Here is a 23,184-nt window from a genome sequence, read left to right as displayed (position 1 = left end):
ATATTTCTTTTATCTGTCATATATGCAGCATGCATATCTGGACTTTGCAACTAATCTTGTTTTAGGCAGATGTCATTCTCCAGTAACCACTGAAAAAGTCTGATTTATTCTTGCATGAGTAAATATGGTTCCGTTGGTTGTGTTCACATGAAAAACCTCTGTATATGTTATGATGCATTTGAATACAATATTTTGTTTACTGCAACCTTTAGTAGAGTGGAGGGTTGGGTTTCCGTAAGTTACTAATTTGTTGGTGTATTTAATCTATTGCTCTTCCAGTATGGTGTTGGATGAAGTGGACATATTATTCGATGATGAGGATTTTGCAATAGCTTTGGAAACACTTACGAGTTCTGCACCCTTGGCTGCACAATATCTTTTTGTTACTGCAACATTGCCACTGGATGTTCACAACAAGATAGTTGAAAGATTCCCTGATTGTAAGGCTATATTAGGACCGGGCTTGCACCGTACATGTTCTGGTCTGGAAGAGGTTTACACAAACCCCTTGTATTTTCTGTTGTCGAATTTTGGGCTTTTCTTTTGATTTCCTGGAAAATGTGCCTCACACTCATTACAATGAGAAGTTAGTGTTTTCAAGTAAGAGAATACAGGAAATGTGGTCTATTGAAATATGAAATATAACCTTTTAGATTTTAGCCAATGTAGTTGTGACTTGTGACTTTTGATTAAACTTGCCTTAGCACTATTATTTTATTGCTTAAGGATCACAGGGAGATTAATTGTGAATGCTTCTGGTCCTTGGCATTTGGATGTTCCCATCTTTATTTAAATCACATTATATATCTGTTGGGATACGAAAGACCTATTATATTATTATCAACTCATGATTGAAGATTAAAGATGCTTATATTCCTTACTTGGCTTTCGATGTAGATAATAGAATGAATATATATTGGTATGAAATTAATAATGTAGAAATATACAGCAAATGAGAGATCTTGGTTTAATTGGTGTGGAATTGGCTAATTATGTGAATTTATCTCTCTTCCAATGAAGGGTTGAATCTTATAGAACATCGTTTTGTTTCCCTTCCCATTAATATCTCAAATATCTTATTTTTCTCAATCTCAATTCTTTGCACCTGCATATCCCCTTGCCTAAAACCTCAAATCCCTTGCCTGCAACCTCATATGGAGGTGCCAGGAAACCTGTTTCTTTGTGGGTTTTTCCAGGCAAATTCATGAACCATATGAATCTGGGTTTCCTAGGTTTTCCCTGCTAGACCTGCTTACCAGAAAATTTTCAGAGATGAAGTGAATTATGGTTATATCAATGTTCAGGAGTGAAAAGGTTCAATGAGGCAAGAGAGTGTAACCAACAAAGATAATAGAAGAAAGAGGCACTTAAAGCATCAACCAGAAAGTTTTCAGAGATGAAATGAATTATGGTTATATTAATGTTCAGGAGTGAAATGAAGAAAGAGGCACTTAAAGCATCAACCAGAAAATTTTCAGAGATGAAATGAATTATGGTTATATTAATGTTCAGGAGTGAAATGATTCAATGAGACAAGAGAGTGTAACCAACAAAGATTATAGAAGAAAGAGGCACTTAAAGCATCAACCTCCACAAAATATTACTGAAAACAATAAATAAACTGCGTTACCCAAGGACGTGTTGACGTGTTTTTTATGACTACATCTAACACAGAATAAAGTTACCAACGGTCACTTTACTCTCTCTTGCTCAAAATTAGTCCGTATGCTAAGATTGCACAAAAAGTTCAAACGGCTAACTCCAAGGTTCCTTCAATGCGTGGACGTGACTCAGTTGGCTGATGTGATTGTTGGTAATTCAAGGGGCCTTACGTCTGGATTGTTCTTTCACTTCTTTGCTGTGGCGTGGAACTTCATCATCAAATATAACAATTCTATGATGCTTTTGCTTCAAACGGACTGAACTAGAATGAACTGGAAATAAAAGGGAAAGGGTTTAGAAGGATCTAAATCTACTCCTAAGGGCAATGATATCAATGAATAGTGCTTTGGTGGACAAATTCCAAATAAACCAAGCTTTGCTTCGCCAAGATCAACTACAACTCCGCAAGAACCGGTGCAATCTTCTGAGGATGTTGAAGGATTTTCACATTGAGAAAGTGCATTTGAATACCCAACATGACGCAATCGAAACAACTATTCACAACCGAACTTAGCATAAATTTGGGGGTTCAGGCTAACTTTACACTGCAACTTACAATCAGCAAGATGCAAAAAGTATGAACCATGGGAATTCATCAAACACCATTACATTCTCCATTGAAATCAAAGCACTTTATCTAACAACTGAGAAAATCCTTCAACATCCTCAAAAGATTGCACCGGTTCTTGTGGAGTTGTAGCTGATCTTGGCAAAACAGAGTTTGGTTTATTTGGAATTTGTCCACCAAAGCACTATTCATTGATATCATTGCCCTTAGGAGTAGATTTAGATCCTTCTAAACCCTTTCCCCTTATTTCCAGTTCATTCCAGTTCAGTCCATTTGAAGCAAAAGCATCATAGAATTGCTATATTTGATGATGAAGTTCCACGCCACAACAAAGAAGTGAAAGAACGATCCAGACGTAAGGCCCCTTGGATTACCAGCAATCACATCAGCCAACTGAGTCATGTCCACGCATTGAAGGAACCTTGGAGTTAGCCGTTTGAACTTTTTGTGCAATCTTAGCATACAGACTAATTTTGATGAAGAGAGAGTAAGGTGACCGTTGGTAACTTTATTTTGTGTTAGACGTAGTCATAAAAAACACATCAACAGAATTGGCACTAGAAGGAGGGCTGAATACGTGAACTCAGATTCTATCATTTCAAATTTGCGAAGGTTATCTCAAGCTATTTTTTTACCCTTCTCCCGCAGCCAACAAAATTGGCACTAGGAGGGCTAAATACGTGAACTCCAGATTCTATCATTAAAAATTTGCGAAGGTTATCTCAAGCCATTTGTTTTACCCTCCAGACGTCAACATAATTGGCGCTAGGAGGGCGAACATCAAATCGTTCATTTTCACAAGTGCATAAATTCAATTTGGCTGGAACTAGCATGAGCTTTCAAATGCAGAATCAAAGATATGTTAGATCTCTTATATGTCAAAAAAATCCAAAAAAATCAGAAAATTAAAAAAAAAAAAAGGATTTCTCAATGGAGCAAGAAGTTGATATCCTTCAACTTTGGTGGAGATTGAATGCACAGTTACATCAACGGAGTTTGTCTGAATTCGCATCAAGGAATAGTTATAGAATTCATAACACTAGCGGACACAATGAGATGCATTGTTTAACATTTCTATCAAGGATGGAAGTAGCCTTGCAAGGGAAAGTTTCCTTTTCAAAAGTACATGAGCCCGTTGTACCTGTGAAAGTGGAACCCGAAGCTTCAATTACTGAAAATGATTTTTTCATGAGGTTCAAGAAGATGGTTAAGGAAGGCTTAAGTATTGAGAAAGACTTGTGTGTAGAGGACATCTTGCTTCCGTGTTGGTGTAGGATCCATAATACCACCCATTCTGAGGTCACATGTTCATCATGCAGGGAAGCTATTCACCAAGCTAAGGTGCAGGCAGAATTTGAAGAATTGTCAAAGATGTACACTAGAGAAAAGTGGCGGAATGCTCACCTTCAACCGATCGACTTAGCATCAAATGAAGAAGGTATTACTGCAACATCTTGTAGTGAAGAAAGCACGATTGAGCGGGACAATCAACACAAATCTGTCAAGAGAAAATTTGTGTACCTTATGCCAAGGAAAGGAACACCCGCTGAAGTGGAGGTTGACAAAGAAATGGAAGATGTTCAAACAAATGCAAGCAATGATTCCACAATCAAGCAGGAAGAGATGCTCCTTGATGAACAAGCCCGTTCGTTCATGCTCTAGATGGAAGAAATGATAAGCAGCTTGAGGCGGGGAGGAATATGTGACAGTCAGTGGGCCACTGAGATGGAAGTAGAGTATGAAATGTAGGTCAGGTTGGTGCTTGAACCTCTACTCAAAATCCAAGAAAAACTGCTAAGAGAAATTGAGATGCTAGAGATGCTGATTGACAAAGTTGTCGTGATAGAAGTAAAGAATGAAGATTCATTCGGGTTGGGGCTCAACTTGTTATCAAATATCCAAAAGGAGTTAGCTGGAGAAATGTCCTATATTTGCAAGTTCCCATTCAAATACAACTCACAACATAGTTTGCTCGCCATTGAATGTAATCCCAATCTGCATATTTCATATGCAAGTGGGATGATATATAACTAGCTCTGACCTCCTGATGAAGCAGTGGATGGATGACATGCAAGAATTCCTGCCCATGCTCGAAAACCACCAGGTTGTCTCTTTCCTTGCTCCTGAATTTGAAAGTTATGAATTTGATTATGGGAATTTGGAAAGAACTTGTTTATGTATTGATCATGGTCCCGATGAGTTGCCATAGTTGTTATTCTTTCCTAAAGTTTTGCTTGGGTTTGAGATTTGTATTGTGAAAGATTACTTTTCTGAGTTTAAAGATGAATTTGCAAGGCTTCGAACCATGACTAATGCCATGTTTCTCCTGCACATCTTGAGAAATCATGTTAGGAGTTGTATATATTTAGGTTTTGTGAGTATTGTCCATTCGAAATTTTGCTTTTATTAGATTAGGTTTCCTTTTTGTTTGTTTGTTTGTTTGTTCCCCCTTTGGGTTTTAGCTTTCCTTTGTTTTTTTTCCTTTTGTTTGCTTTGGGTTTTGGTTTTCAGCCTTTGGTGCTGGTTTCCCTTGAGCTTGTCTGCTCAAGTGGTTTTTCTTAGGTTTAGGGTTTTGGAGTGGCCTAAATTGTTTGGAGTTCCTGTTTGTGGGTGGGGTGATGATGTTGTATTCCACTTATTTAATCAATTGCTCTAAGTCATTTAGATCTCTTGGGAGAAGTTATGGCCGGTGAAAATCCTAAATCTTGCTTCAGCGCCACTGAAATTTCCAAACCCTTAGTGAGCTTCATCACTTACGAGCCAAAGGAATTGACGGAACAGAAACGAAATATAAGAAAAAAAAGATGAAAAAATGAAAAGAAATATCAAAATATTGGCTTTGGGAATATGCGGATAACTCGATCGAGGCTATGGACGCCTGGTTGGCAGTGGAGCAATATTCGTGGAATTCGAGAGACAACCTCGTTGGAGCTATGGATGCTTGACTGGTAGCAAGGCAATGTCCTGGATGCTTTTGAAGTATAGATAACTTTAGCTTGCCATGACTGGTCTTAGGAGTTTCGGATGGTCTTGTGCAGAGTTCCGTGACTCGCGGCGAGTCACGCGAGTCAACGGGCCGGGTGACCCCTGTCGGGTCACGGTGACCCTGACCCGAGCTCGGACGGGTCAGGGGGCGTGACTCACCCGACTCGCCGAGTCAGCGAGTCACTCCCTGACTCGCCGAGTCTGAGGGTCATGACCCAGCCAGAGTCACTTAAAACAGTGCAGTAAAAAAAACAAAAAAAAAACATAACATTTTTTAATGATTTTTTGGCCTCGCGGGGCGTTGCCCCTCGACCCCGCCTTGTATCGCGACAGGGAACGCGCAAGGGGCGCTGCCCCCAAACCCCTGTTGAAAAATATAGGGGGAAACCGCGCCGATAGAAGTAGGGAAAATCTAACCTACGAGTCTGATTAGGCTCCATATAACAACACAACTTAGAAATCTTGGTAATTGGTATTTAGATTTAGTATTTTAAATTTCCTATAGTCTCATTTGACAATGTAATTCTTATACTATAATAGTGTCATACATCTTTTCAAAACTAGTTTTTCAAGTACTATATGTATATGTATAACTATATCAGCACCACCACCCCGCCACCCCCCCATCGCCGTCCCCCTGCCGTCCCCAAACTTAGGCCCTTGGTCCCCCCGTCCTGGAAACGCGTCCCCTCGTCCCCAACGCCCGTGGAACACTGGAAAAATAGGAAGCCATAGTTTTGCAACCAGCTGAGAGGAAGAGGTAAAAAGCTTGCACAAATCACATTGGGGCAACACTACAGTCCGATTGGCTCACTGAGTCCACCGATCCAGTCTTCACTAATGAGGACCTTGAGTGGGTTGACCAGGCAGACAGAAAGGCTGAGGCTGTGGCTATGGCAGAGGAGGAGGATAGAGCACGATCAGGCACAACACCTATGGCTGCTCAGACTGGCACATCACAGGCAGAGACTATGGCTACTCAATCATCCAGGACCTACCTTAGACGCCTTTCTAGGAGGCAGATAGACGAGCCTGAGCCAAAGCCTGAGCCATAGACTTGTTTTTGTTTACACTTTAGAGTTACATATATGTTTGGGAACATTTGAAGTCATGGATTTAATATATATTGGACAACATTTATAACTCTATATATCTATGTTTTCTAATTCCTTCAACTACAATTTACATTTCTACGCATGTGATGGATGTATGTTTATGTATGTGATCAAATTAGCTTCTATTTGATGATGTTATAGTGTCTTTAAGCTTAATTCAATAATGGGTGTATGAAACAAGTTTTAAATCGTTAAAAATCTCTAAATTTCAAGGGTTTTCTTATTTTGCCGAGTCGTTGCCGAGCCATTGCCGAGTTCGAGCCGAGTCACGAGTCGAGTCAGCCTTGCCGAGTCAGAGCCGAGTTCGAGTCTGGGAACTTTGGTCTTGTGAGATGGAATTAATGCATATGCACACACATAATCAGATCAACGTGCTTTAATTTGGGTTCTCGCCTTGAAGTATTTTTCAACACTGTACCCATGGATTGGATTTTGTCTTTGAAATGTTTAGGAACATTTATTTGGGTGGGGGCTAGATGTTGTGACGTTTTCACACATCGTCCCATTGCAAATGGGGACCCCCTACTTTTAGGCCCTCTCGGTCTTTTGGCTTGCGTTTTTGGGTATTTTCGTAGCAGTCTCGTCAGTGTCTCTCTAAGTTTGCGAGTGTTTGGGGGTCATATTGGTCAAGTCTGCTTTTTGTTTGGGTGAATTTGAAGAAGTCTAGGACTCGTTTTGTTAATTTTAGGGTTTCTGCCTCCAGTCCTAGATTTTAGGGGTTTCTTTTAGGGTTTTGGAAAAACTGAACTTAGAACTTGAATCGGGACCCTTCAAGGAACCTCCCAGTAAAATTTGAGCAAATTTCGAGCACTTACTATTTATAGTTTCACTGCCTTCCTAAATTGGTCTAATTTTGCCAAAAATCAAACCTACTATTTGTAGCGTCCTAAAATTGCGACAATTGCAATTTCGACTGCATTTGGGTCTTCACGATGGCGGCGCAATGTTGAACCTGAATGGAGACCCCGAAACTTGTTTACGACATCAAAAACTGCATCTTTTCTGCACCTTGGTCTGATCCTCCTGGCACCCTGCTGTCCCGGGAGGTGGGACCATGGCGCCCAGTTCCCTGGTCCCTCTGGACCATGGCGCCTAGCGCCCTGGTCCCTCAGGACCATGGCGCCCAGCGCCTTGGTCCCTGGCCCTATTTTGGGCCCGGTCTCTTGTTGGGCATCGGGTCTTCAAGTTTGCAATTTGGAAAATAATGTTCCTAGGTCAGCCTAAGGTCGGAAAAATCAGTTTCTTAACCCTAATTGACAAGTATATAAACTACATTTCCTCTCATGGAAAAAAGGAAAAAAACATGTGTGCAAGAGGCGGAAGCGATAGGCAAACATTCAAACATTCAAGCATTCAAGCATTCCTTCAAGCAATTGAGCATTCTAGGTCTCCATTCAAGGCTAAGTGTTGCATTCAAGACAAGGATTCAACCATTGAAGAGGAGATCACTTACAACACACAACATACAACATACAACATCATTACACCTTCGCATGTAAGAATACAAACATTCTTACAACAAGGTATCAGCATTTGATTACATTACAAACATTTACATTTACAGCATTCTCATTTCTTGGTTAATTCCAAAACCGGGGTATCAGCATTTGATTACATTACAAACATTTACATTTACAGCATTCTCATTTCTTGGTTAATTCCAAAACCGGGGTTTGACCTGAAGGCAAACCCCTAATCCCTAACCCCCCAATCGTCCTCTCTTTTCTGTGTGTAGGTTGCAGATACGCGGCTGTAATTGAAGATCTGGAATCCTTGTGCAGAGACGAACAGATCCCCCTTCGTTTCGCGGATTTTTCGGAGGACCGTGTGCACTCCGAGGGCCATCGTCTCGTCAACTTTCGCTCAAACTTGCAGGACAGCATCGTCTCGACATTTTACTGCTAATTTCAAGTCCGTAGCTTCATCCTGTATCTCTATCTCCGTCTACAAGCGAATCTTTCCTACTTTTACATACACTCCTAGTTCATTCGTTCTATCTACATTCTTTACAAAAGAGGGTATCCTTGCTGTCTCAACCCTTGAAACTCATTTAGAATTCAATCTTGCATTGTGTGGGATTGGATCTTGTGAGTTTCAACCCCTCTTTTGAATGTAAAGTCTCTCCTAAGTGAAAACCGTCAATCCTAGTGACCTCCTTTCTCTCTCCTTGGAGTGGGGGGAACACCTAGGGTTCGATTTTCCGCTTTACAGTTTGGTGAACCCGACGTGAACATCCTAATTCTGATTATTCATGGTTAGATCTGAAAATTTTGCTTCCTTAATTACATTTCCATGTTCGATCTTTTGCAAATTTTAGAGGTTAATTGCATAAAAACCCTAAATTTTCTTTTTTAGTAATTGAGCTTGTGAAATGTTTAATTGTTAATGCTTGTTTCAGATCTACCCTTCTATTGCAAATTGTCAATTCATATTTGTGCTTTAATTCTGAAAATTAAGTGGTTAAGTGTCAAAACCCTAATTTTTAAAACCCTCTTGATTCAACCTTTGACCGATGATTTCACTAATCAAAACACCTCCAAATCGGCTGTAACTTTGGATTCCGCAACAAAATCATAATATCTTTCATCCCTGAAAATTTTGAAAAAAGTTGCGAGGACCGTGTGCACCCTGAGCGCCATTGTCCCCGACATTTTTTTCGAAATTTCGGGAGCTAGATCTTACTGTATTTTTCTGCTAGAATCCAGAATCTTGGCTGATTTCATCAATTCTAACACTTTCAAAATTAAAGTCAAAGTTGGTCTAGTGATTGCTTGGATTAAGGCTTCTAATCATTCAAAAATTGTTGAAATTGAAATTTTATGTCAAAATTGTTTTTCTTACTGCCCTAAATTTGAAAAGTGTGTTGGCATTCATTCAAAGTTTCAGTGCTTTATTCAAATTTTTGCAATTTGTGACTTTTGAAATTAAGTGTTTGATTGTAACAACTTTGATTTCCGCTTTCAAAATTGAATTTTGCATGAAATTGAGTCAACTTTTAAATTTCAAAGCTTGCATTGCTTTTAGTATTCCCTCTAAAATCATAAAATTCAAAATTTCAGTTTCCCTCTCTTTTTCAAAATTCAAATTTTGCATTTTTCAACAATCTTGGTAGGATTCAATTTTGAGATTGCAACTTTAATTTGGCCTATCTACAGATCGTAAAATCACTCAATTTTTTCAGATTAGCTTCAAAATCATCATAACTTTCATCCTTGAAAATTTCAAAAAAAGTTGCGAGGACCGTGTGCACTCCGTTCGCCACGGTCCCTGACATTTTTTTCAAAATTTCGGGAGATTGTTGTGATTGCATTTAACAGCTTAAATCTAGGAGATTGGCTGATTTTATTGAAATTTGCTACCTCTAAAATTCGAAAATAAATTCAAAATTCAAGATTTCAATTAAAATTAAGTGCTACCCCCTTGGCCCTAATTTTCAATTGTCCCTACCTTTCTTGGAAGTTGTGTTTCCCTCTTCTTTTACAAAGTTCAAATTGGATAATCATTATCTCATTGTTCAATTTTGCTAACTTTTATTTTCAAAATCTTCTCTCTCTCTCTAGTGCATGAGTTTTACAACAATAAGCCCTACTTACACTATTCTCGTTAGACGAAGCCTTAGAATTAAGTCTTTTCAAGGTTTAATTACCGAGGAGATGGAACCTAATTTGAATGGCCTTTTTAACGAGGACACGGGTAATTCCTGTAATCCTCTTAATGATGAAGAAGCTCTCCATGAGGTTTCTGTAGAACAACTTTCGAAATTAGATAACCAATTTGATGATTTTCAGCAATGGATGTCTCAAGAATACCCTGATAGTCAAGCTCTTTCATTAATTGAGGGTCTAAAACGTATGGTTCAAAGTGATAAGAATGGAATTGATATTTTGCATAGTATTGCACACATTGTGGATTCGAATGTGATGCCTATGAAGAGTTGTGCCGAAACTTTAGGTTATACACAACCTCCTACTCAAGTCAATCATTCTATCCCTTTGACAACTTCTATTGCTAGTATACCTACTTTTACATCAAACATAATGACTACTTCAATACAAAACATTCCACCTATGATCGCTAGTCATGGGGGCAATCCTTCCTCTTCAATCAACCCTCTTCTTTCATTCAATCCGACTTCTTCATTCATTCATTCAATGAGTGTCCCTATTACATCTCCACAAATGAACATGACGCAAGGGGGCAATTCATTCAACCATTCCATTCCTCCTTGTAGTGCTCCTTTTTTCCAATCATCTCCTATGACTAACTATCGTAGTGTCCCGCCACCTTACTCTTAATCAATACCTTCTTTCAATAACATAATACCTCCATCACAATCTAACATGTCTAATATGAACTCTTCGACTGAAGTGACCATTAACAATCTTGCACAAACTGTCTCTTCTTTACAGCAACAAATTGCCTCTATGAATCTAAGTTTAGTGTGCCCACATTTGATGTTGCGAGCCCACTTTCTCTTGACATTGTTCGAGCTATCCCCCCTAAGCATGTTGAAATCCCGCAGTTGGAGCTTTATAATGGTAAAGGTGATCCTCTAACACATGTTAAGACCTTTCAAACAATATGTACCGATTTTGCTCATGAACAAAGGTTGCTTGCAAAACTGTTTACTAGAACATTAAGAGATAAGGCTCTACAATGGTATTGCTCGTTGCCTTCCTATTCTATTACTTCTTTCCAACAACTTGCAAATGCTTTTATTCAACAATTTCAAAACAATACAAGTCCTAAAGTTACTTTGATTGATTTAATGCAATGTAAACAAGGTGTTAAAGAAAAAGTGACTGATTTCATTGGTAGATATAAGCATTTGTGTGCTCAAATTTCTTTTCCAGTACCTGACAATGATATTCAAAGAATCTTTATTTCTAATTTACAAAAAGATATTAGAGAAAAACTTCTGTTTTCTGAGTTTACTTCTTTCCAATAGTTGTGTGCAACTCTTCACAATTATCAACTGACTGTGAGTCAAATGGAACAAGCAAATCCTATGGCTCCGAGTGATAAGGGTGATAGTAGTCAACAACCATTTGGGAAGTTTAAACCGAACAGAGGGTTCGTTAAGTTCAATGAAAACATCATCAACAACAATGTGAATGCAGCATCAGGTGTGCCTCCTATTTCTAAGTTTTTCAAGAAAGAAAGAAAGTTTACTCCTTTGAATGAATCATTGCATAGTATTATGAATAAGTTATTGGAACAAAATGTGCTTACTCTCCCTCCTATAAAGCAAATAGATTTTGCAAAGATTAATTCACCCTATTTTGATAACAAATCTTTTTGTCAATTTCATCGTCAACCTGGGCATGATACTGAAAAATGTTTTGCTTTAAAGGGTAAAATTCAAGATTTGATTGATAATAATACTATCTCTGTTTCAGGTGTGAATGATAAAGGCAACACATCTGTAGCTCTTCCTAACCAAAATCTTAAGATTTTTACTGATCCATTACCTTCTCATACCTCTAATGTGATTGAGACTAATGGTTCCTCTTTCTCACCTGATGGTCTTGTGTCTATGACTTCGAATGTGATTAACTTTGTAGAGCAACAGAAAATCCCTAAAGAACCTTCCATCACATTTGATTTCAGTGAAACTATCAGGGCACCTGATGGTCCTTTATATATAGTTGCAAAAGTCAAGAATACACCTTGCCGTGGAGTGCTTATTGATCCTTCTTGCATGGTTAATGTTATTACTGAAGAATTTCTTTTTACTTTGCAATTGAATCAAGTGATCTATGACAAAACAAATGTGGTTGTGAAATTATTTGATGCATTTTCTTCTCCTGCAATTGGTTCTATTACATTACCTATTGACGTCCATAACAAATCCCTTGATGTGAGCTTTGCTATTATTCCATCATCCGAACAATTTCGTGTGAAGCTAGGCTATCCTTGGTTATCTTCCATGAAAGCTATTGCTTCTCCTATTCACAAGTGTTTGAAATTTCCCCATAATGGTGAGGTTGTTACTGTCAATCATAGTCTCTTTAAACCAGCTGAAAGAACTTCTAGTGTTCCTATTGATTATTTTTGGCCTAAACAATTCCAATCTCTTCCACCGTGAAGTGATCATCTTTTCAAATCTTATCAAAAGTGGAAAAAAGATATGATCCTATCTCTAAGTGAACCTCGAACACCCAAACTTGATATTCCTATCGTTCTTGAGAAGGAAGTTCTTCCTTTGAAAGATAAAACTAATGTCTTTCCTCAAGAAGATTCCCAACCCATTCCTATGGATGTGACTATGTCTATGTCTAATAAACTTTCTAAAAGTAGACCTATACCTCCTCGTCATGATGGACTTGGTCTCCTTCCTAAACCAAATATTCCTCCTTTATATGGAGCAGTTCCTCCTCCTTCCTCTTATAGAGAGAAGAGACCTTCCTCTTCTCCTATTATTCAACCTAAGAGACCACAACCTAAACACCCAAGTGATAAGGATGAGAACATTCCTCCTCCTCAATCTTCTCAACTTCCTACTAAGACTAGACGAAATCGTTCTGCGCGTGAACGCCGACGAAAGCGTCGTCTTAGAGCTCGTGTAGCTGCTTGTCAAACTTTGCAATCCCCAAAAACACCTTCAGCTAGTATTATTCCATTTTCTCCTCAGCCGAAAATTGAGCCAAAATCTCTTAAGCATAAGATGCATGATGGTTTTGATCCTGTGCAAGTTAAAGATCCTATTTTTATAAATCTTGATGATGATATAGATGAAAATGTTATTCATGATGAAAATGTTACTTCTCTTGCTTCTGATAGTGAATATGAATATGTTGATATTGATAACCATCTATCTAACGAATTTTCTAAAGCAATTATCTTAGCTCCTAGACAAGAACAACGTGGCTTGGAACATGAACATAGCCCTTGTTTGGATCTTGTGATAGCTCCATCTGCTGTGTTGGATGTTCCTCCTCTAGTGTGTTTCCTGCCTTCCTGAAATATTGATCAGCAAGATCGGGGGGTGGATGACGTGCTAGATTAGTTTCATTAGCATAGCAGACTCTCTCCTCCTCTCTTGATCTCTTTTGCTACTTCTTCTATGTGTTATTCTCATTCTTCTATTTGTTGTCCTTAATGTTGTCTACTTGAGGACGATGCAAAGCATTGAGATCTCTTTTGGTCTCTCTCATGTTGACTCAAAGACACATGTGTTCCCTTCTTCTAGGTGACCTTCCTTGATTGGGGAATGAAGAACAATTATGCATACATACATATGATATACATGAATTATCATACAACATACTGACCCCAAGGAAAGCAAAGTCACCTCGTGATTTGTGTTTTGTGTCTATTATCCTTGGGTTTATCTCACACTTGGGGGCTAAATCTTTGTGATAACATGCTCCTTTCCCTTCTCATTTCTTATGTGTATCACTACCTTACAGCAATCACCCCCGATGAGGCGTGTGCGATCGCTTTAACGTAGGGGGCATACACTCCGTCCATATCTCTTCAAGATTCTTAAATAAATTTCTTGGCGAACTTAGCTTTGCCTTGAAAATTTTTGGTATTTTTCTTGCATGACTCATAGTGAGGGAACCTTACTACTGACAGTCATGGTTCTCCCTCGTGATCTTCCCTTTTACTTTGTCAATCGAAGTCGTAAGATCCTTAGTCCACTAGGGGCTTGGTGTATCTTGCCTCCTTGACGTGGTGAAAGTCTTTCAATGTTGTTTCCTTGTACTTTACCAGAAGTATGGGCGTACGCTTATACTCCCGCTAAAGTGGGGGCTAAATGTAGCGTCCTAAAATTGCGACACTTGCAATTTCGACTGCATTTGGGTCTTCACGATGGCGGCGCAATGTTGAACCTGAATGGAGACCCCGAAACTTGTTTACGACATCAAAAACTGCATCTTTTCTGCACCTTGGCCTGATCCTCCTTGCATCCTGCTGTCCCGGGAGGTGGGACCATGGCGCCTAGTGCCCTGCTCCCTCAGGACCATGGCGCCTAGCGCCCTGGTCCCTGGCCCTATTTTGGGCCCGGTCTCTTGTTGGGCATCAGGTCTTCAAGTTTGCAATTTGGAAAATAATGTTCCTAGGTCGGCCTAAGGTCGAAAAAATAAGTCTCTTAACCCTAATTGACAAGTATATAAACTACATTTCCTCTCATGGAAAAAAGGAAAAAAACATATGTGTGCAAGAGGCGGAAGCGATAGGCAAACATTCAAACATTCAAGCATTCAAGCATTCCTTCAAGCAATTGAGCATTCTAGGTCTCCATTCAAGGCTAAGTGTTGCATTCAAGACAAGGATTCAACCATTGAAGAGGAGATCACTTACAACACACAACATACAACATACAACATCATTACACCTTTGCATGTAAGAATACAAACATTCTTACAACAAGGTATCAGCATTTGATTACATTACAAACATTTACATTTACAACATTCTCATTTCTTGGTTAATTCCAAAACCGGGGTTTGACCTGAAGGCAAACCCCTAATCCCTAACCCCCCAATCGTCCTCTCTTTTCTGTGTGTAGGTTGCAAGTACGCGGCTGTAATTGAAGATCTGGAATCCTTGTGCAGAGACAAACAGATCCCCCTTCGTTTCGCGGATTTTTCGGAGGACCGTGTGCACTCCCGGTGCCATCATCCCGTCAACTTTCGCTCAAACTTGCAGGACAGCATCGCCTCGATATTTTACTACTAATTTCAGGTCCGTAGCTTCATCCCGTGTCTCTATCTCCGTCTACAAGCGAATCTTTCCTACTTTTACATACACTCCTAGTTCAATCCTTCTATCTACATTCTTTACAAAAGAGGGTATCCTTGCTGTCTCAACCCTTGAAACTCATTTAGAATTCAATCTTGCATTGTGTGGGATTGGATCTTGTGAGTTTCAACCCCTCTTTTGAATGTAAAGTCTCTCCTAAGTGAAAACCGTCAATCTTAGTGACCTCCTTTCTCTCTCCTTGGAGTGGGGGGGAACACCTAGGGTTCGATTTTCCGCTTTATATTTTGGTGAACCCGACGTGAACATCCTAATTCTGATTATTCATGGTTAGATCTGAAAATTTTGCTTCCTTAATTACATTTCCATGTTCAATCTTTTGCAAATTTTAGAGGTTAATTGCATAAAAACCCTAAATTTTCAAGATTCCATGCCCAGTGTGAAATTGCGCCTAGCAAAGATGAGGGGCTCCAAACTAGAGGAGCCATGGAGGATTAAAAAAACCACAATATTCCATGACATGCAAAATGCCGCCCTAAGGTGATGATGGGCTCTAAAATCAATGAGTCTTGGAATTCATAGCAAATCAATGAATTCCTTCCCTTAGTCAAAATTGCGCCTCGGAAAGTGATAGGGCGCCAAAATGGAAGGTCCATGGAACTCATGAAGTGGATGGAATTCCATGGCAAATGCAAGATTGCGCAAAAAGGTGATGAAGGGCACCAAAGTGGGGGTTGCATGGAAAATGAACACTTGATAAAATTCCTCCTCCATTTAAAAAAAAACAAAACTACTTGGCCAAGGAAAAGATGATGAAACGGCCGTCAAAGAAAATCAAAGGAAGGAAGAAATTCCATGGTAGAGTGAATTCCACGCCTTGAGAGGAATTGCACCCTAGTCCTCAGGAGGGCGTCAAATTGGCCCAAGCATGGAAAATCCAAGAAGGTTCAAAATTCCTTCACCACGGAGAAAATGTGCTCCAAGAAAGGAATGGGCGCCAAATGAAGGTAAGGAAGGAATTTTCCTTCCAAGATGAAATTCCTCCATGACATGAAAATTCCGCCCAAGGAAGGAGATAAAAATTCCAAAGCAAGGAAGGAATCAAAGATGAACTGAACAAGGAATTTCCCCTCAGGAAAAATTTTGAAAAATCCATTCTCGGGCATCAAGAATCATCCGAATTTGAAAATGATGGTAGACTTGGATTCATGAGGGAATTTTCTCTCTCTTGGACCGTGGAACCCTAATTTGGAAAGTTCCTAAAAAATGGGAGATGGTGGAAAATCATTAAAAATCTCCTCCAGAGCAAGGAAACTTCAAGAAAATTCTTCATGGATCAAATTCTTCTCTCTTGAAGTTTTCCCTCTCCAAGGTTTTCTTGCCAAGTGGCAGCCGAGTCAATGCACGTTGAATTAATGAAGCATCTCTTTGCATGCAGCCGTCACATTTATGGCATTATGGCAGATTCCTTCTGCATGCAGTCGTCACGTTTAGGAGATGATGGTGTATTTATGGCATCATGGGCATTTTTTTGCATGAGGGTACATTCATTGCATAGTGGGCACTTTTTGAATGTAATGGTTAATTAATGCTTTATGGGTGCCATTTTTGGCAGGATTGTAATTAATTGTATATGGGCTTAATGGGTGTTAAATTGTTGCATCTTGAGTGGGTAATCTTTTGGGGAAACCCTAACTAGGGTTTTGCATGTAATCATGGCCTGAGGCCTATATAAAGGGGTGACCCCCCCCTCATTTGTAGAGGAGGGAGCTTTGTATGAAATTGTTGCGATAAGTTTTTTGAGAAAATAACAATGAAACATTGTTCTCTGATGGTGTCCACTCAAGTTATTTTTTCAAAGCTTGCATGGTTTCACCTTCCTCACTTAGAGTAGAATTTTATTTTCTCAGTTGTTAGATAAAGTGCTTTGATTTCAATGGAGAATGTAATGGTGTCTGATGAATTTCCATGGTTCATACTTTTTGGATCTTGCTGATTGTAAGTTGTAGTGTAAAGTTAGCCTGAGCGACTAAACTTGTGTTAAGTTCGATTGTGGACAGTCATTTGGATTGCGCCGTTTTGGGTATTCAAATACACTTTCTCGATATGAAAATCCTTCAACATCCTCAAAAGATTGCACCGGTTCTTGCGGAGTTGTAGTTAAACTTGGCGAAGTAGAGCTTGGTTTATTTGGAATTTGTCCATCAAAGCATTAACTGTTGATATCACTACCCTTAGGAGTAGATTTAGATCCTTCTAAACCCTTTTCCCCTTTATTTTTAGTTCATTGTAGTCCGTTTGAAGCAGCAACATCGCAGAATTGCCATATCCGATGATGGAGTTCTAGCCACAACAAAGAAGTGAAAGAATGATGCAAACGTAAGGCCCCTTGGATTACCAACAATCACATCACCCAGCTGAGTCACGTCTGTAGCATAAAGGAATCATGGAGTCAATTGTTTGAACTTCTTGCAATCTTAGCATGCAATCACACTTTGATCAAGAGAGAGTGAAGTGACCATTAGGCAACTTTATTCTGTGTTCAACATAGTCATAAAAAACACGTCAACAGAATTGGCGCTAGGAGGGCCTGATCGTGATTAATTCTTGAGCAGTTGAACTCCAAATCATATCAAATTTGCAGAGGTTATCTCAAGCCATTTTTTTACCCTCCTCCACAGCCAATAGAATTGCACCCAAGAAGAAGAAATTCCAAGGAAGTGAAAAAACTTGACCAAGTGATGGAAATTCCTTCCTTCAGGACATAATTCCAAGAAAGGTAAAAAATTGACTGAGTGTTTGAAATTTCTTCCTTCAAGACAGTTCTTGGAAATCATGAAAATTGGCTAAGGCATGAAGAATTTTCTTCCTTAGGGGTAAGGAACAAATTTCTTTCCAAAGGAGAATTCCTTCACAACATGAATTCTACGCCAGGATGAATTGAAGGTAAAAAAAAAACAATTTTCTTAGGCAAGAAAGAAATCAAGGATGAATTGAACAAGAAATTTCCCCCCTAGGAAAAAATTTGAAAAATCCATTCTTGGGCATCAAGAATCATCCGAATTTGAAAATGATGGTAGACTTGGAGTCGTGAGGGAATTTTCTCTCTCCTGGACTTTGGAACCCTAATTTGTGGAAAATTCCTAAAAAATAGATGGTGAAAATTGATGGAAAACCTTCTCCAAGCAAGGAAAGTTGAAGAGACTTAAAGAAAATTCTTACTGAATCAAATTTTCTCTCTCCAACAATTCTAGATGTGTAGGAGCGGATATACGACGATGGGGTCCACTTGCATGGCGAGGATCTATTGAACACATGGCAGTATGGTGGCGCATTCATTGCCGGAATATTTGACCAAATGGCAACCTGGTCATTGCATGTTGAATTTATGGCAGATTCCTTCGGCATGCAGCTGTCACGTTCAAGAGATGATGGTGCATTTATGGCATCATGGGCAATTTTTGCATGAGGGTACATTTGTTGCATAATGGGCACTTTTTGAATGTAATGGTTAATTAATGCTTGATGGGTGCCATTTTTGGCAGGATTCTAATTAATTGTATACGGGCTTAACGGGTGTTAAATGTTGATTCCCACCTTGTTGCATCTTGAGTGGAGAATCTTTTAGGGAAAACCCTAATTAGGGTTTGCATGTAGCCAGAGCCAAAAGCCTATATAGAGGGGTGACCCCCTCATTTGTAAGAGGAGGGAGCTTTGTATGAAATTGTTGCCATAAGTTTTTGAAATAATAACAGTGAAACATTGTTCTCTGATGGTGTCCACTTAAGTTATTTTTCAAAACTTGCATGGTTTCACCTTTCTCACTTAGAGTAGAATTTTATTTTCTCAGTTGTTAGATAAAGTGCTTTGATTTCAATGGAGAATGTAATGGTGATTGATGAATTCCCATGGTTCATACTTTTGCATCTTGTTGATTGTAAGTTGCAGTGTAAAGTTAGCTTGAACCCCCAAATTTATGCTAAGTTCGATTGTTAGTAGTCATTTGGATTGCACCGTGTTGGGTATTCAAATGCACTTTCTCCTGTGAAAATCCTTCAACATCCTCAAAAGATTGCACTGGTTCTTGTGGAGTTGTAGTTGATCTTGGCAAAGCAGAGCTTGGTTTATTTGGAATTTGTCCACCAAAGCACTAGTCATTGATATCATTGCCCTTAGGAGTAGATTTAAATCCTTCTAAACCCTTTCCCCTTTATTCATAGAATTGCTATATTTGATGATGAAGTTCCACGTCACATCAAAGAAGTGAAAGAATGATCCAGATGTAAGGCCCCTTCGATTACCAACAATCACATCAGGCAACTGAGTCATGTCCACGCATTGAAGGAACCTTGGAGTTAGCCGTTTGAACTTTTTGTGCAATCTTAGCATACAGACTAATTTTGATCAAGAGAGAGTAAGGTGACCCTTGGTAACTTTATTCTGTGTTAGACGTAGTCATAAAAAACACGTCAATAAGACGCGTCCTTGGTTTTTTTTTTAGTCATCCCTGTCCCGGGGACAGGGGACTTCGAGGGGACGTCCCCATAATTTCTTCATATTGACATTGAATTTTACAATGAATTCTATAAGCAATTTGAGTTGGACTCTCAATTTAACACAAATTTGGCATAAGAACTCTGCTAGTTCTTATATGTTAAGGTTCTATAATGTATATGTGCATGCTTTCTCCATGTTCTTATATGAATATTTTAAATTTACTTATATATTTTAATTTTCCCTATTTTTATATAGCTGTTCCCTTTGCCATCCCCAAAATTAGCAAAAAAAAATCACCGTCCCGGAAACGTGAACCCCCGTCCCCTGTTATCCCTGTCTCGGAAACTCGGGGTAACATAGTAAATAAAAAAATAATAATAAAAGCAGGTTTACCTTGAAAATGTAAATTCAATAACACAATGAAATTACAAGAATACATAATAATAGCTATTAGAATATAGTTCTCACAAGATGCAAAAACAAATCCTTAGTCTTTGTCCACAGCAGAAAGTGAATATATATGGACTGTGTGTAGAGTCATTGATCACTGTCAAAGATGATAGGAAACCCATCTATATTGTAGAGTTTCTCAAGCAAATTCTTGGACCTTCTGAATCTGACTTTCTTCTAAGCCTGCAAACTGGAAAATGTTGGAGATGAAATCGATTGCAGTTATATTAGTGTCCATGAGAGATTAAATGAGTCAATGGGACTAGAAAGTGTAACCAATAAAGATCATGGAAAAGGGACGTAGAATACATGATAATAGCTATCAAGGTCTCACAAGATGTAACAAAGTGACCCATAGCAGCAAAAATCTTTTGGGGAAAAAATCAGAAAACCAAAAGTATAATTTTTTTTCAAGAGATGGGAAAACATGGGGAAATAATCAGTTTATCAAAAAACCTATTAAGAAAAACCTACTAATTTTGAATTTATAGGCATTTTAATAGCATAGTGATTAAGAGAGTATAAAAATGAGAGTAGGGATCTAAGGTGGAAACACTTAGCATGGTCGAGGGGCAAAGCTCCTTATAGGATCTAGTGGGCAACACCTCCAATGGAGTCAAGAGGTAGTAACCCTTGTGGGGGTTTGGAGGCAATTTATTCCAATGGGGTCAAGGAGCAATGGTTCTTGTGGGGTTTTGGGGGAAACAACCCTTGTGGGGTTTGGAGGTAGCACACCAAGAACACTCCTTGTCACGATATTGGGTGTGGTTGAGGGGCATAGCCCTCCCCTCATGGAGTCTAGGGGCAGCCACCAAGCCCAAATTAAAGCCTTTAAAACCACACAAACCTTCATGGGTCATTGCTACTTTTTCATAATTTGACTACTCTTGGCCAAGCTTCAAAACTCCTCTAAACCTTTCAAAAAATGCCTGACTTTCAGACTTTTAAATTTGATTATTGTCAATTTTTTGTTCATTTTTAATTAATAATTATATAATCTTAATATAATTAAATCAATGACTTCCAATTATAATATTAGAAACAGATAAGATCCTAAAATCCTAACACTTAACCTACAAACGAAACATTCGGAGTTGATGAAACCCCAAACAAATTTTAACTCCACAAACACACTTGACATGAAATTGATTCAATGGCATAGAGACTAAACTCTATATAGCTAATAATTAACCTAAAAAATGAATATTGAGGAATGCCACTAGAAGATTCAAACAAGGTAAAATGATTTTAAACAAACAAAATAAAATTGCTAATCCTCATATGAGAATGGGCATGAATTTGGGGCCTTAAATATGAATATGTACATTACTTTTTAATCTATATTTATTAAAATATTATCAAAATTATATCATTATATTAATTATATCAAAACTAATTAATTGGAAAATATTAAATTTATAATGAAAATATCATTTAAATTATTTATAAAATATTAAAAATAGTATTATTAATTATATAAATCAAAAAACTTTTATTTTAATGAACTTAATTTTTTTTTTTAAAAAAAGCAGCAATTTCTATAAAAATCATAATATAACTTAATAAATTATATATATAATATGATTTGCAAATATATATTAAAATATGGATAATTAATAAAGTATGTAAGAAAAAATTTATGTTTAAAATACTTATAAATTATACTTCATGGTGCAGGGTTTCAAAAACTTACGAATAGGTTGGGGTTCTATAATTCCTTTTCAAAAAATTGATGAGATAAAATCAATTCAAATTCAGATTAGAATAATTAAAACCTGTAACTGATGGTAGAAAATCATTTCTTCATTTGCAATAATCATGCAAACGTATTTTTGATTAAGAAAATCGCAGGAAAATGGATCATGGAAACCCTAATCAAGAGGAAAAAATCACAAAAAATAACAGAAAATTGTACAATGCAATTTAAACATGTTTTTAAAATGATTTTAGCACAATTTTAAGGTGTCTAAATGAAAAAGTTATTCAATAAATATTGACCACAATTGTGTTTTAAAGATGTGATTTTTCATGGAAAAAATTAGCAACTATGGCAACATGATTTTGGCGATTTCTGCTTCTATGCAACAAACAAATCCTTAGTCTTTGTCTATCGCAGAAAGTGACTTTAGATAAAGGTGGATGTGTAGAGTCATTGACCACTATTGAAGATGGTAGGATATCCATCTACATTGTGGAATTTCCCTAGGCAAAAGATGAATTTGTAAAAATCTGCCATCTCTTGTTGGCCACAAATTTCCCCTCTCCCCTTCCCAAAGATTGCTGTCCCAAAAATGCATCCTCCATCCCTGAAATGTTGTATAGCATGGGTCAAAAGAGAAGGAAAAAAGGGTCACACAACGGTTAATTTCTCCAGTGTGATTGTGGGATTTTTATTTTATTGTATTATAAATATTAGCTTTAGAATAGATGAGACTACTAAAAGAGGCAATGAAGCAGAAAATGATCTATTGATGTGAAAATATTTCCACTACATAGGAGAAACCAATGGTCACATGTAAGCTTCCACCTTCTCTTTGGACTAGAACTCTATATGCTACCAATATTTTTAGGATGCCCAATATGCTGGTACAACGAGGCATCCACTTTCGTGTCCACTTCTTCCAATATGTTCACTGGAAAGGTGAACCACGCATACTAGATATGGGTAAAGTCACTAATCATAGAAAGTTCATGCTGTCTTGACCACGAGTATGGAAATCTTACTGCAATTGTAGATATCTCATATTTTCCTTGCCATGAGCTTCTCAAAAACTCTCCAAATGTAGAAATCTCATGTTGTATCATAGTTCCAAGAATTGCCTAGATTCAGTTAGTCTCGAGACAAGTGACCTTAAACGATTTTGGGAGACTCAACAGTAATGTACTCACTAGACTTGCGGAGTCTCCAAAAGTCCTTACACTCACTAGGCTTGGCGAGCCCTGCAAGGTAGAGTAAGCCAATTTAGTTACTTAAAAAAGAAAAACTTACAACCTTTCAATGCTTGTTTAGTTTATGTCACGTCCATCTAGGATTTACAAAAAATAATGAAAACGGTGCATGCCATGAAGGACCATTTGGTTTTGAAGGTCTTCATTTGGGTTTGGTGGTGGGGGCTCTGCCCTTTGACCCTGCGCTTTATTGCAATAGGGAACATGTGAGGGTTGTTGGCCCTAGACCCTACGAGAGGCGTTGCCCCC

The 23,184-nt window shown here is 38.3% G+C and overlaps 1 protein-coding gene across 3 annotated transcripts in view; it reads left to right on the top strand.

Moving 5' to 3' along the window:
- LOC131074115 (DEAD-box ATP-dependent RNA helicase 50) overlaps positions 1 to 23,184 on the top strand; it is a 161,345-nt gene that overhangs the window by 98,800 nt on the left and 39,361 nt on the right. For all 3 annotated transcript variants that reach the window (XM_058010664.2, XM_058010663.2, XM_058010665.2), the window contains one exon: positions 280 to 493. In XM_058010664.2, coding sequence (XP_057866647.1) covers positions 280 to 493 — 214 coding nt within the window. The remainder of the gene's footprint in view (positions 1 to 279; positions 494 to 23,184) is intronic.

Source organism: Cryptomeria japonica, chromosome 4, assembly GCF_030272615.1.
Source record: "Cryptomeria japonica chromosome 4, Sugi_1.0, whole genome shotgun sequence".
Classification (NCBI taxonomy): domain Eukaryota; kingdom Viridiplantae; phylum Streptophyta; class Pinopsida; order Cupressales; family Cupressaceae; genus Cryptomeria; species Cryptomeria japonica.
The sequence above is the reverse complement of the archived record's forward strand: the minus strand, read 5'-3'. Positions and strand labels throughout refer to the sequence as shown.